This window comes from Pan paniscus, chromosome 3 (genome assembly GCF_029289425.2).
Source record: "Pan paniscus chromosome 3, NHGRI_mPanPan1-v2.0_pri, whole genome shotgun sequence".
Taxonomy (NCBI): domain Eukaryota; kingdom Metazoa; phylum Chordata; class Mammalia; order Primates; family Hominidae; genus Pan; species Pan paniscus.
In genome coordinates this window covers 7,296,497-7,309,624 of record NC_073252.2, presented here as the reverse complement: position 1 = coordinate 7,309,624, position 13,128 = coordinate 7,296,497, and the positions used below count along the sequence as shown (strand labels likewise).

The following is a 13,128-nucleotide window of genomic DNA, read 5'->3' as shown; positions in this document are numbered from 1 at the left end:
GCCACCTTGCGGACGCCCGGCCCGCCGCTCTGCGCCTGCGCGCCCCCCGCGCCGGCCACCGCCGCCTTTCCCAGAGCCTCCTGAACGCCCCGCCCCACGCCCGGCGGTGGGAAATGGGCAGGCAGAAAGCCCGGCGGGGGCGCCACGCCCCTCGCGGCGAGAGCCCACGGCCGCTTCCAATCAATCTCGCCTATCGTCAGCTCGCGGCCTCCCATTGGCTTGCTCTCGCCGGGCAGCGGGGAGAAGGCGCTGGACGACGGCCTGTCGCCTGGCCAATCGCCGGGCCCAGCGTGCGCGCCTTCTGTTGCCCCGGGAAACCTAACAGCGTCCTGCCGGGGTCCGCTGCGCTGGCCGAGCCGGGAGGAGATGGACGTCAGCTCTGAGCACACTAAGGACCCCGGCGGGGAAGGCGGAGATGGGGAAAGCCTGGCCGCGTGGCCGTCCAAGATCAAGGCCAGCTCTGGCCCTCCGACCTCTCCCGAACCCGGGGAGCTGGAGTCGGAGCCGGAGGAGGAGGAGGAGGAGCAAGCGGCTTCGCAGGGAGGCACCGCCGCGGACGAGCAGGCCGAGGCCCCGAAAGGGCTAACGGCAGCCGAGGCTGCGGGCGAGGAGGGGCCTGGAGAGCCGGGGAGGCCGGCCGAGCCCCAGCCCGAGCCCGAAGAGCCGGCCGAGGTCGGGGCTGAGGAGCCCTCCCAGCCGGAGTCCGGAGCCGGGCCCGAGGAACTAGAGGCGGAGGCGGGGGCGGAGGAACTGGAGCAGGCGGCAGAGGGGAAGGAAGTCAGGTTCCAGGCCTCTCTGCCGCTGACCAGGATCGATGAGGAAGAGGCTGCTGCAGCCCCGGAGGCCGAGACAGAGCGGGTGGAGGGGGAGGAAGAGGACAAGGAGGAGACGCAGAGAGACGGCGCGGAGAGCAAGGAGAGGGATGGGGAAGGAGGCCCGGCCAAAAGCCAGGAAGAGGGGAAGCGCCTCGATGGAAGGGACGAGTTTGAGGACCTCGAGTGGTCCGAGGAGGTCCAGAAGCTGCAGGAGCAGCAGCTGCGCAGCGACCTCCTGGACCAGTACCGTTCCCTGCTGGTGGAGCGGAACCGCTCCCAGCGCTACAACCTATACCTGCAGCACAAGATCTTCGAGGCGCTGCGCAGAAAGAAGGGCCTGGAGGCCGCTGAGGTGGCTGACCGGGGCGCAGAGGCCGAGGCCCCCGAGAAAGAGCAAGCGTACCTGCGCCATCTGGGCATGCTGGAGGAGCTGAAGAAGCAGCAGGCAGACGACCTGCAGTGGTACCACCAGGAGCTGGGCCAGTTGAAGCAGCAGTGCCAGGAGAAGCTCACCAGGGTGGAGAAGGAGTGGCGACGCTTCCAGGCACTCAAGAAGCAGGTGGTGATGCAGGCCATGGGCAGCTGTCGGATGAGGGGCGGGCGCCAGGCTGCTCTGCGAGAGGTGGAGCAGATCCAGGCGTTGGAGGATAAAAAGGAGAAGGAGATGAGCGCCGTGCGGCTGGAGAACATTCAGCTGAAGCAGAGCCTGGTGCATTTTGAAACCAGGATGCGGACCCAGGAAGACCTGACCCAGGGTCTGCTTCTTATTGACTTTGAACAGCTGAAGATTGAGAACCAAACCTTCAATGAGAAAATTGAGGAACGAAATGAGGAACTTTTAAAACTTCGCAGCAAGGTGACCAACAGTGTGCAAGTAATAACCCACGTGAAGGAAAAGCTGCACTTCATGGACACGGAGAACGCGTGCAAAAAGACACAGCTGGCAGAAATCGAGGCCCAGGTCGCCCTAGGAAGAGACATCCTGACCAAGACGAAGCAAGCTCGAGAGGGGCTGCGGACGGACAACATCAGACTGAATCAGAAGTGCGGGCTTCTAGGCAAGGACTCACTTCTTCGGGACTTGGAAGAAAAGGTGGACAAGACCGAACTGCTCCACCGGCGCCTGGAATCCCTGAAGCGCCACCACGCTGGGCTCACTTTGTCCTGCAGAGGCGTGAGGCAGAAGATCAGGGAGGCCAAAGCCTTTCTCCCTTCTTGACCAGATCGATGAGAAGAGTCTGCAAAACACTTCATCCTCAGGACGTGCCGTCCTGCTTTATTTTACCTTCGTTGCTATTAAAAAGGCCTGTGTCATTTGGGACGGGACTGTATTTTGTATTTATCTCAAATCGTTTTAGCTTCCAAATCAGTGCTGAGCCCAAAACTGGGTTAGGAGTTTTATCTGGGATTGAGCAAAAATAGGTCCAGAAAAGCAAACAAAGGGTGATTTAATGTAACTGACTTCTCATGAAAAACTGTCAAAAGTCTCAAGTCTGAGCAATTCCATAATTTCAATGACGTGATACTAAAGAGTACTGTTCCTCTTTCATATGTAGGAGGGTTTAAAAGTTCAGCGAATGGGCAAGGTACAAAAAAACCCTGTGCATTAAGCTAATTATTAAATTCTTTGGATTTATTAAATTATGTAGTCCCAAGACACTGTTTCAGTTAGAAGCTCACTAATCCCCTTAGATTAATCTTAAATTTAAGTGATTTTGGGCCGGGCGCGGTGGCTCACCTCTATAATCCCAGCATTTTGGGAGGCCGAGGCGGGCAGATCACGAGATCAGGAGATCGAGACCATCCTGGCTAACACGGTGAAAACCCCGTCTCTACTAAAAATACAAAAAATTAGCCAGACCTGGTGGCGGGCGCCTGTAGTCCCAGCTACTCGGGAGGCTGAGGCAGGAGAATGGTGTGAACCCTGGAGGCAGAGCTTGCAGTGAGCCGAGATCGCACCACTGCACTCCAGCCTGGGCGACAGAGCGAGACTCTGTCTCAAAAAAAAAATTTTTTTTATTTGTGACTAGCACGAGCTTAGGGGGCAATAAAAATATCCAGGAAACAGGAGAAATGATAAACAGGAGAGGAGCTGATGTTTCTTCATCGTCCCTTTTTCAGTGAAAGGGAGTTCAGTCTACTCACTGTTGATGGTTGTTTCTGCTTCAATGACAGTCTTCAACTAATATTATTATTATTATTTTCCTTGGGACAGGGTCTCTGTCTCCCAGGCTGGAGTGCAGTGACAGGATCTCGGCTCACTGCAACCTCCACCTCCTGGGTTCAAGCGATTCTCCCTCCTTAACCTCCCAAGTGGCGGGAATTACAGGCACGGGCCACCACGCCCAGCTAATTTTTGTATTTTTAGTAGAGAGGGGGTTTCACCATGTTGGCCAGGCTGGTCTCGAACTCCTGGCCTCAAGTGATACACCTGCCTCGGCCTCCCAAAGTGCTGGGATTACAGGCGTGAGCCACCGTGCCTGGCCTGACAGTGTTCAAGTCTAATGAAACATGTTCTTGGATCCTCTGAAGAAATGCATTAATCTGTACCAAAAAATGAAATTTTGGCCCAGGCGCGGCGGCTCACGCCTGTAATCCCAGCACTTTGGGAGGCCGAGGCGGGTGGATCACGAGGTCAGGAGGTCGAGACCATCCTGGCTAACACGGTGAAACCCCGTCTCTACTAAAAATACAAAAAAAAAATTAGCCGGCGTGGTAGCGGGCGCCTGTAGTCCCAGCTACTCGAGAGGCTGAGGCAGGAGAATGGCGTGAACCCGGGAGGCGGAGCTTGCAGTGAGCCAAGATAGCGCCACTGCAGTCCAGCTTGGGCGAAAGAGCGAGACTCCGTCTCAAAAAAAAAAAAAAAAACTGAAATTTTGTTTTCCAGTGAAAACAAAATGACAGTTGTATTGCATGCTTTGCAAGGTGTAAAATATATGACACGGTGGCTGCTGGCATCACAGGAGACAGAGCCTTCTGTATCAGTCTATTTCAGATCTCGACAACAGGGCCCTTGCTATACACGAGTTCATTGAGTATCAAATAGTAAAATGCCCCTTATTCCTTGTGTCAAAAATACCTGGTAGGTCTGTTTCCTTAATGCAATACCAGTGATTATCTTGGAGCTAGGGGCTTGTTTTCATTTCTTCTTAATCCTAGATTGAATTTTGAGATGTGCAGATTTGGGGTTAAACATATTCGCCCATTCCTACACTTAAGTGAATCATAAAAAAATGCAACACGGTTTTTGGTGCTGGCTACCTCTAAGAACGGTGGGAACCCAACTCTGGGCAGGGGACTTGGTCATGAACTTTATCTTTGGATGCCATGATTTTGTGTTTTTTTTCTTTTTTTTTTCTTTTGAGACGGAGTCTCACTCTGTCTCCCAGGCTGGAGTGCCATGGCATGATCTCGGCTCACTGCCACCTCCACCTCCCGGGTTCAAGCGATTCTCCTGGCTTAGCCTCCCGAGTAGCTGGGATTACAGGCGCCCGCCAACACATCTGGCTAATTTTTTGTATTTTTTAGTAGAAACGGGGTTTCACCATATTGGCCAGGCTGGTCTCAAACTCCTGACCTCATGATCCGGCCGCCTCGGCCTCCCAAAGTGCTGGGATTTACAGGCATGAGCCACCGCGCCCGGCCATGATTTTGTTTTCTGAAGTATGCTCCCTTGGAAGCCAATGAAGGTTGATTAAAATTCCTTTTCTAACTTTCATGGCTCGAATACACTTTTTTAAATCAAACCACTCAAAAGTAGTAATGAGTTAAAAAGCTTTAGGCCAATCGCCGTGGCTCACACCTGTAATCCCAACATGTTGGGAGGTCAAGGCAGGTGGACTACTTGAGCCCAGGAGTTTGAAACCAGCCTGGGAAACATCACAAAACCCTATCTTTATAAAAATACAAAAAGATTAGCCGGGTGTGGTGGTACATGCCTGTGGTCTCAGCGCCTCAGGAGGCTGAGGCTGAGGTGGGAGGATCAGTTGAGCCCGGGGGTGGAGGCTACTGTGAGTAGTGATCGTGCCACTGTACTCCAGACTGGGTAATAGTGAGATCCTGTCTCCAAAAGCTTTGACTTCTGGCTTCCATTCTCACTCACTTATTCATCGACATTTTAGTCTTCCCTCTACGCTTTTCTTCAAAGCCAAAGCAAATCACTGGCAAACAGAACTTCCTGTGTGCCTCAAACTAAAAGCAGGACAGGCCCACTGGGTTCTTCTGTAGTTGGGGAGGCCTCAAGTGGAACTGGCAATGATGCTCCGAGACCTGACCAGGCATGTGGCTTTTGTGATAATGGCGTCCTTTATCTCTTTGGTTTGCTACAGGGAGAATAGGTATTTTCAGCTGGTTTTGACCCACCAGCAATTATCCAGATCCAAGCAAACACTCCCTCACCAGCCTTGAACCCAGTAACAAGCAGATCTCTCAGAGCACAAAGATACAAAGGAGTTTGCCATGGCTTTAAGGTGCAAAGCAAACCTGTCCTAAGTGACTGTATAGTGAGTTACCAATGTTCTCTCAAATTATAGTACCTTATGCTGGAGATGTTACAATTAATTAGAAGGTAATCTTCTGCTAATTATCTCCCACCACAGTTCTTTCCAATTCTAGGAGAGTGCTTAATCATGAAATAGCAACACACTCACAAATTGATAATGACTTCTGAAGAATTCTACAGACCCTAACGCAGTCTATCCCCAAAGTCTCATTGAAGAGCTGTTAGTGCCTCCACAGAAGCCTGTGTGCAGCCCCATCTCAGCCTTTGATCTCCTGCTTAGTGATGGTGCACTTAGGTACCTGTTCCCCAGTGAGACAAAGTCCCTGGAAGGCAAAGACTGTTGGTTCATCACCCTCCCTAGTGGCCAGCACAGTACCTGGCATATAAATGGTAATCAGTAAATGCGTTGGATTAATACATTAATATAATGCCCATCTCACTCGTTTTCTGAAAATAAGTATTACTTGAATGCCTATCATGTGTCGGGCACTGGTAAGTCCTGTGTTGGATTCAAAAATAATTCCAGGCAAAAAGAGGATCTCGCAAGACATAGAACCAGTTAAGGAAAATAGCAGAATGGCAGACTTGTAGTCAAAGTAGGAAGACACTACAGGTAAAGAGAGTTGTTCATGCCAGCAGGGAATGCAGCTGCTCCAAATGCAGCAGCTGGGCTAGAAACCTCTGAGACATGATGATTTTTTAAAAGACTGTCATCTCCTCGTCATAAAGTAGAGGACCCAGAAAACGTTGGCACTGAATACATTTTGAGTGAGGTGTTATATAAAATTAGACCTTTCTTGAAAAAATAGGTATGAATCAAAACTGAGACACTGAGGTCTGTCCCCTTCAGTGTTACAGGAAGCTTTCTCTTTTTCAGCAGCAGTAGCAAGAGTAAACCAGACATCTAATTTGACAGAGCCTGAGGCATCCGAAAAGAAAACACTTTTTTTTTTTTGAGACGGAGTCTTATTCTGTCACCCGGGCTGGAGTGCAGTGGCACGATTTTGGCTCACTGCAACCTCCGTCTCCCAGGTTCACACGATTCTCCGGCCTCAGCCTCCTGAGTAGCTGGGATTACAGGAGCACACCACCACACCCGGCTAATTTTTTGTGTATTTTTAGTAGAGACAGGGTTTCACTATGTTGGCCAGACTGGTCTTGAACTCCTGACCTCGTGATCCGCCCGCCTCGGCCTCCTAAAGTGCTGGGATTACAGGCATGAGCCACCGCGCCCGGCCAAGGAAACACTTTTTCATCGGTAAATGAAAATCTTTTTGCTGACTTAACACATTTGAGATTTAAAATTTATCTAAGTAGAGATATACGCTTTCTTCCTTTATAATAAGTTCATCTGTAGTCGTAATTTAGATTTTGTTCTCCGCTGGCGTGGGGTGCCTGTCCATGAAATATCAGAGTTATTGCACCTCAATTTGGTGCTTTTTGTGCTTTGAACTTTCAGATAGTCTTAATGTCAGAGTGATGAATCGTACAAATGCTATGAATGGAAAGGGCTGCAGGAGGCCATTTCAACTGACTGCATGCCTCCTACTTCCATGCAGTATTCCCTCCAGAGGACTGTCTACTTTTAAATCACCAATGATTAAATATGTACATATTTTATTTTACATTGAATTTCAATTTTTTTTTTTTTTTTTTTTTGAGACAGAGTCTCACTCTGTCACCCAGGCTGGAGTGCAGTGGCATGATCTCCACTCACTGCAACCTCTGCCTCCCGGGTTAAAGCGATTCTCCTGCCTCAGCCTCCCAAGTAGCTGGGATTACAGGCACCCATCACCATGCCTGGCTAATTTTTGTATTTTTAGTAGAGACGGGGTTTCACCATGTCAGCCAGGTTGGCCTCAAACTCCTGACCTCAGGTGATCTGCCCACCTCAGCCTCCCAAAGTGCTGGGATTACAGGCGTGAGAAACTGCACCCAGCTAAATATGTACATATTTTAATGAATAAAATTACACCCTCCCTAATTTTTAAATTGACAATGTATTCTAACATTTCACCCACAGGATGCCAAAGGTGAATACGAGGATCTGTCTAGGAGAAGACACAGCTTGTTCCTAAGACCTTGGAATCAGGCTGAGCTGGATTCACCTCTCTTCTGACTGGGACCTGAGACAAAATACTTCAGCTTTCTAAGCCTCAATGTACTCATTTGTAAAATGGGAAAATTTTACTTATAGGAAAAAAAGATCAGAATTTAAAAACAGTATCTTTTCTCTAGGTGGTACAATTAAAAACAACTCTCTTCATGCTTTTCTGAATTTCCAAATTTTATATAATAAACGTACTTAATTTAGGAGGAAAATCCCAAATTAAAAAAAATTCTTAAGTTCAAGAGTATAACTTGAACTTAAACCTTCACACGGTTTCCATGTGAAGCGCATGAGTCTACCAACCCATGGCAACGTTTCTGTGGGTGTTTTTTAAAAATATAATTAGTAGTTCAGCTTATTTTTGTTTGATCTTCATAAGCCAGTGGACAGGGCTGGGTACTTTTTTTAACCTTTGGTAACAGAAAAGAAAAATGAGGCTTAGGGAATTCAAGAAAATTCCCCAAAGTCACAGAGTTCCTAAATGGCAATGACTGGTTATGAGATTTATCTCCAGGGCCCTGTCTTAACCTGTGGCCAGACTGCACCTTAAACTTGGATTTATTTTTGGTTGGAGCAGTTTCTACCAGCAGCTCCAGAGCAGGGCAAGAAGCTGGAGGAACAACGTTTGAGGATAAACTTTGTGAGGTTCTGGAGTCCAGAGTGATGCTTCTGAGTTGACAAGTAACTCCTTTTGTTGTAATGCTTAGGGAGAAGGCAGTTCCCCTCACTCCACATAGAACCCCAGGCAGCTCAGGCATCCTGGAAAATGGGCTTTGGCAGCGAGTCTGGGGAAACAGTGCCTTGGTGTGGCCCTGGCCGGTGCTGCCAGAGCAGGCTGGCTGCAGGCGATGCTCGCGGGAGCCCATGGGGCAGGCCAGCACTCTGGGCCTGAAAGACCTATCTGGCCACTCTAGTTCGTGGCCAGGTTCCTGGTAGGCAGGCAAGGGCCTGAGTCATATGAGCAAATATTTGAGCTTTGTGTTTGTACCACGCGAAGCAGATCCACTGGTTTCCCTGGGAACCCTGCAAGCCTCTCCACGTCCTAACACGGACCCATCTGAGCTCTGAGGCTTCCCTCTGCTGGCCAGCCCCTTCCCTTGGCTCCCCGGTGACCCACAGCTGGTCTCAAGGTCCACACTGCCTCTCCACACCGCACTGGTGCAGCGTTCCGTTCTCTTTGTGCCTTCCTGCCTGGCAGGCTCCACGTCTCGGGGGTGGTTTGTAAACTATCAGCCCCTCTCCCCTGGGCTGCAGCACTCAGGAAAGCATCCCGGCCCCTTTCATGTTTGCACCTCTGCTACCTCTGGGGCAGACATCCCACAGCTCCTGCCACCACAGCCCGTGCTTGGCCCATGAGCCCCATTGGCCCCATCTCTTCCTCTGCAGGTGGTGCCTGCACACAGGAGGCGCTCAAATAAGTAAGTCCAGGCTCCACCCCAGACCTTGCACTTGGAGTTGAGGTCAGCCCTACAAGAACAAGGCTCGCAAAGGCCCCCTCCCCTAGACGGTGTTTCTGACAAGGGCTTGGGAGTCACAAGGCTGGAGTTTGAAACCCAGTTCTGACCACTGTCCGGGTCTATGCACATCCTTCCCTGCGTCTCATCTTTTTTTTTTTTTTTTTGAGACTGAGTATCGCTCTGTTGCCAGGCTAGAGTGGAGTGGTGCGATCTCCAACTTCCGCCTCCCGGGTTCAAGCAATTCTGCCTCAGCCTCCTGAGTGGCTGGGATTACGGGCATGTGCCACTACACCCAGCTAATTTTTTTTTTTTTTTTTTTTTTAGCAGAGACAGAGTTTCACCATGTTGGCCAGGAAGTTCTTTATCTCTTGACCTCGTTATCCACCCGCCTCAGCCTCCCAAAGTGCTGGGATTACAGGCGTGAGCCACCCCGCCCGGCCGTGTCTCATCTTTAAAATGGGGCAATAGCCCTGTCTTCCGCAGAGCAGCTGCAGAGATGACTCACAGGCAGCACTCGGCCCAGCACCTGGCATGGCTGTGACTGCTGCCACCATCACGCCTGTGGCCCGTCCTCTCACCATGGCCTGCAGAGAACGCATAGGAGATAACAGTGGCCCAGAGAGGAGAGCAGCCACTGAGGGAGAGGCGGGAGAGCGGGCAGCCGCATCTGCTCTGGGGAGAGTGCTATGGAGCACACATAAGGATTTTCCTGGGAGCAAGGGGCCAGAAGAGAAAGCTGCCCTAGGCTCTGCCCCACCAGCCGGGAGCCTCCTGCCTCGGGAAGCGGAGCGATGCCCACCCACACGGCGGGCCCTGTGTTACCCAGTTCTCAGCGGCTTCGCGGAGCCTTCCACCACACAGCCACAGCCTCCTGAGACCACACCACTGACCCCCACCTCATGCCACCCCACTGCCCGCTGGGGAGACAGACCTCAGTGCCTGATTCATGGGCTTCTGAGAAGGTTCTGAAGGGAACATGGAGAGCCCCTGGTCCTGTGGCTGGCACAGAGTAAAAGCACCAGCTGCACGCCAGGAAGGGTGCTGCAGGACCAGGAAGGAGCAGTGGGTAGGGGCTAGCTCGAGAGGGGGTACAAGGTTGCGACTCCCTCCAACCTGCAAGGGGCACACTCAACTCTCGAATCCCTTCACTCAACTACCACTGCACCATCCTGTTATTAACCAGTCTGATAAATGGATCTTAAGATATTCAAACAGCATCATGCTCAAAGTGAAAACTTCAACTTTAAACAAACGATGGTGAACATAAGTAACAATTTTACATTGACTTTTATTTAATAAAACCACGTATTTACAATTCAAAAAAGTCCTACTTTGATACACTTTACTAAATAAAATTAAAGGTTAACTGTACAAGCAATTAAAACATGATATGTAGCAAGTGTTATCAGGAGTTTTCAGCAAACTATTTAAAATAGTCAAAAACTGAGCAGTTAAAAAGTACCTTCTGAAGTGAATGCCGTTTCTAAATGGGATCCCAATGCCTGGCGGGAGAGGCAGCCTCACTCTACTGTGCAGGCTGGACAAAGGTCCCGGCCCTGAAGTCTTAGACTGTGAGAGTCAACGGCATGTGAAGTGGAGTGTGCAGACCTCTGGAGGAGCAGCACGTCAATGTCTCGTTTCCAGTTTACTTAAACCACACACAGAGGCAGCCTCTACACTTGCCAACAGTCTCTGTGCCAAGGTGTTAAGGGACCCTGGCCGGGGACTCAGAACTTAGAACTTTCTGGCCTCTGAAGAGGACCCATGAAACTGGCGAGACCTCATGTGAGCCCTGAACAGGTCATACAAGCCACTTCTGAACTAAGATTGGGAAGGTGTTCCACACTGGCATGGGATCCTGTTCAGAAGCGGAATGCATCGTAGTGCTATCTGGAGAGACTGATGTGAAACTGCTTCACCAGGAACACGCAGGGCTGGGCGCTGAAGACACAGAAGATCCCCAGGGGCAATCTGAACACACTGCACAAGGCCCTTTGCCGCGCCACCTTCTGTATGACTTAAGGAACATCTTTATGTACAGTAAGAAAATATATACATCTTTAAGGAACGGAATGCCCATATCATGAACAAAAATAAGTACATCTGCGAGGACAACAGCGCACAGGCCTCAGGCGGCCCCTCCCACAGGCCCAGCTCAGACCGGATTACATCCAACATCTTGATGTCAGGAAATGGCTACGTCTGGAGGCCACCGGGACCCCCCGTGAAGACAGGATGACTCCTCCGAGAGGAGGTGAGTCAGCATTTAAAGGCCGAGGCAGAAGGTGGTCTCCACGATGCTCTGCAGCCTCCCTGGAGATTCAGCTGAGATGTAGGGGCAGAGTCCGGGAAACGTGACACATGATAGTGCTGGGAAGGAGGGCAGGGGACAGCCACTGGCTCAGCAACTTGCTCCTGCACCTAGAGGAGCATTAGCGGGTATGGCAGACATAAAAAGTCCAGAAAACGAATGCCAGCTCGGCTTTCCTTCCCCAGCCCCTGGCCCAAGGCTCCTGTTACAAGCTATACAGACCGAGCCAAACAGCCCTCAACATCAGAAATGAGATCAGCCTGGGGACACCCCCTGGGGTGGGAAGTGTGGCTGAGAAGGGCCGTGGAGTGCAGACCACCCCAAGGCACACATGTACGCATGACTAACCAAGCCCGTGACCGGGTCCGCAGAATGCTCCCCAGGACCAGCCTGCCAGCGGACCGCCACGTGGGCCCTGCTTCCAGACACTGGTCTGCCCTTTAGACTGCGCAGCTGCAAAATGGTTCATTTCTGTGATTTTGGATAACCAAAGTCCTCACACAAAGTTCTACAATTAGTCAAGGAAAAGACAGAACAAAAAATTTGCCAATGACCCTGGGAAAGTCAGCTAAAATGGGGAGGCTGATGGTCCAGTATGAGCATCTGACGAGATTGTCTAGGCTGTTAGACGTGTGTTGCTCGCTCCTCCGTCTGTACAACGGGTCATGAAGCACACGTTCTAAAGTCAAATGTGTGAGGGACTCACTGGCACTTAGGATGGGTCCAGCTGTGCAGGGCTCAAACGCAGAGAGGAGCCACTGCTGGCACAAGGGGCCACCTCCCCCACACGTGCTGTTCTGGGCTGCTGCCCCGGCCTCCACCGAACAGGCAGGTGGGAGAGGGCCCAGCCACACATCTCTTTCTCTACCCTTTTACTTACAGGGGGCTGATTCCACTCTGTGTTCTCTCCGCTTTTAAGCCTATCTCTATTGCCACAGGGCTTCCTCGCAAATAGCTCCTCCTCTCGAACCTTCCACCTCCGCAGGACCGATGCCAGGGAGCAGTCTCCCGGAGCGCAGTCCCACTGGAGCCCACGTGTGCACCTGCAGCCTCTACACTGTGACTGTGTCAAGGCAACATGGCCCAGTGCTCACCTGCAGGCTGGGTCGATGCCCAGGTATCCACAAACACACATCAGTGGCCATCCTCAGAGAGCCCCTGTTCCTTTAATGCTATCTTTCGTAGGTGAGTTTTAGAAACGTGACCTCCAGCTCTGGAAAAACTATCTCAATAACTCAATCAGCGATCCCTTTCTTATCGAAAACATGTAAATATCAGCCAAAGCATCTCAAGTCTCCCAAATAACATCTCTCATGCATCCTGGCTAAGACTGTAACATACTTCCCAGTCGTTGACATAGAAACATTACAATTTAATTAGCTTTTGCTGAAATAAAGGAGTGGGGGTGAGCCACTGCCCATCGTTCAACTGTGCAGCAGATGCAGTGGCTGGCTGTGGTCCGCAGCAGCTCATCCTTCCACTGAGCTGCTTAAGGCTAAGCCTTGGTTTAATTCTTTAAAAGTTTTTGTGTTTGTTTTGTTTAAGGCCAACTCCAGTGTTAGGAATCAAACTTAAAGAGCGTCTGTTCTTCTCGGCTGCCCGGGTGTCAGTCGGAAACAACAGAGGGGCCGCGGCATGGGGCTCTGATTGGTGCCGAGTGCGAGTTCCCGCTGCAGCCTCAGTGTCGGAGGGACGGACTTCCCTTCTCCATTTCCCGGCTGTCTTTCTGCAATGCAGTCAGTACCTAGAAGTCACAGGGAAGACAGCTGAGGTTAACTTACCACGCACACAGATCCTGACAGCAGCGATGCAGAGACAGCAGTAGCCTCCTAACAGGGTCCCCCGGCTCCCCACTTCCACTGCCTCCAACCCTCCAGGGTCTTCCGCTCCTACGTCCTGTGTGGTCTTTCCAACATGGACACCTGCCCGTGCCC

The 13,128-nt window shown here is 51.2% G+C and overlaps 2 protein-coding genes across 6 annotated transcripts in view; one reads left to right on the top strand and one right to left on the bottom strand.

Annotated features, from left to right (window-relative positions):
* The first annotated feature begins 35 nt into the window (after window positions 1-35).
* CFAP184 (cilia and flagella associated protein 184) lies at window positions 36-4,200 on the top strand. The gene has a single exon (XM_003846056.7). The coding sequence runs from the start codon at window positions 367-369 to the stop codon at window positions 2,032-2,034; it is 1,668 nt and encodes a 555-aa protein (XP_003846104.3). The 5' UTR covers window positions 36-366; the 3' UTR covers window positions 2,035-4,200.
* A 5,951-nt stretch (window positions 4,201-10,151) lies between these two features.
* TBC1D14 (TBC1 domain family member 14) overlaps window positions 10,152-13,128 on the bottom strand; it is a 124,376-nt gene continuing 121,399 nt past the window's right edge. For all 5 annotated transcript variants that reach the window (XM_003816459.7, XM_034951958.3, XM_034951959.3 and 2 more), the window contains one exon: window positions 10,152-12,938. In XM_003816459.7, coding sequence (XP_003816507.1) covers window positions 12,873-12,938 — 66 coding nt within the window. In that variant the 3' untranslated portion in view covers window positions 10,152-12,872. The remainder of the gene's footprint in view (window positions 12,939-13,128) is intronic.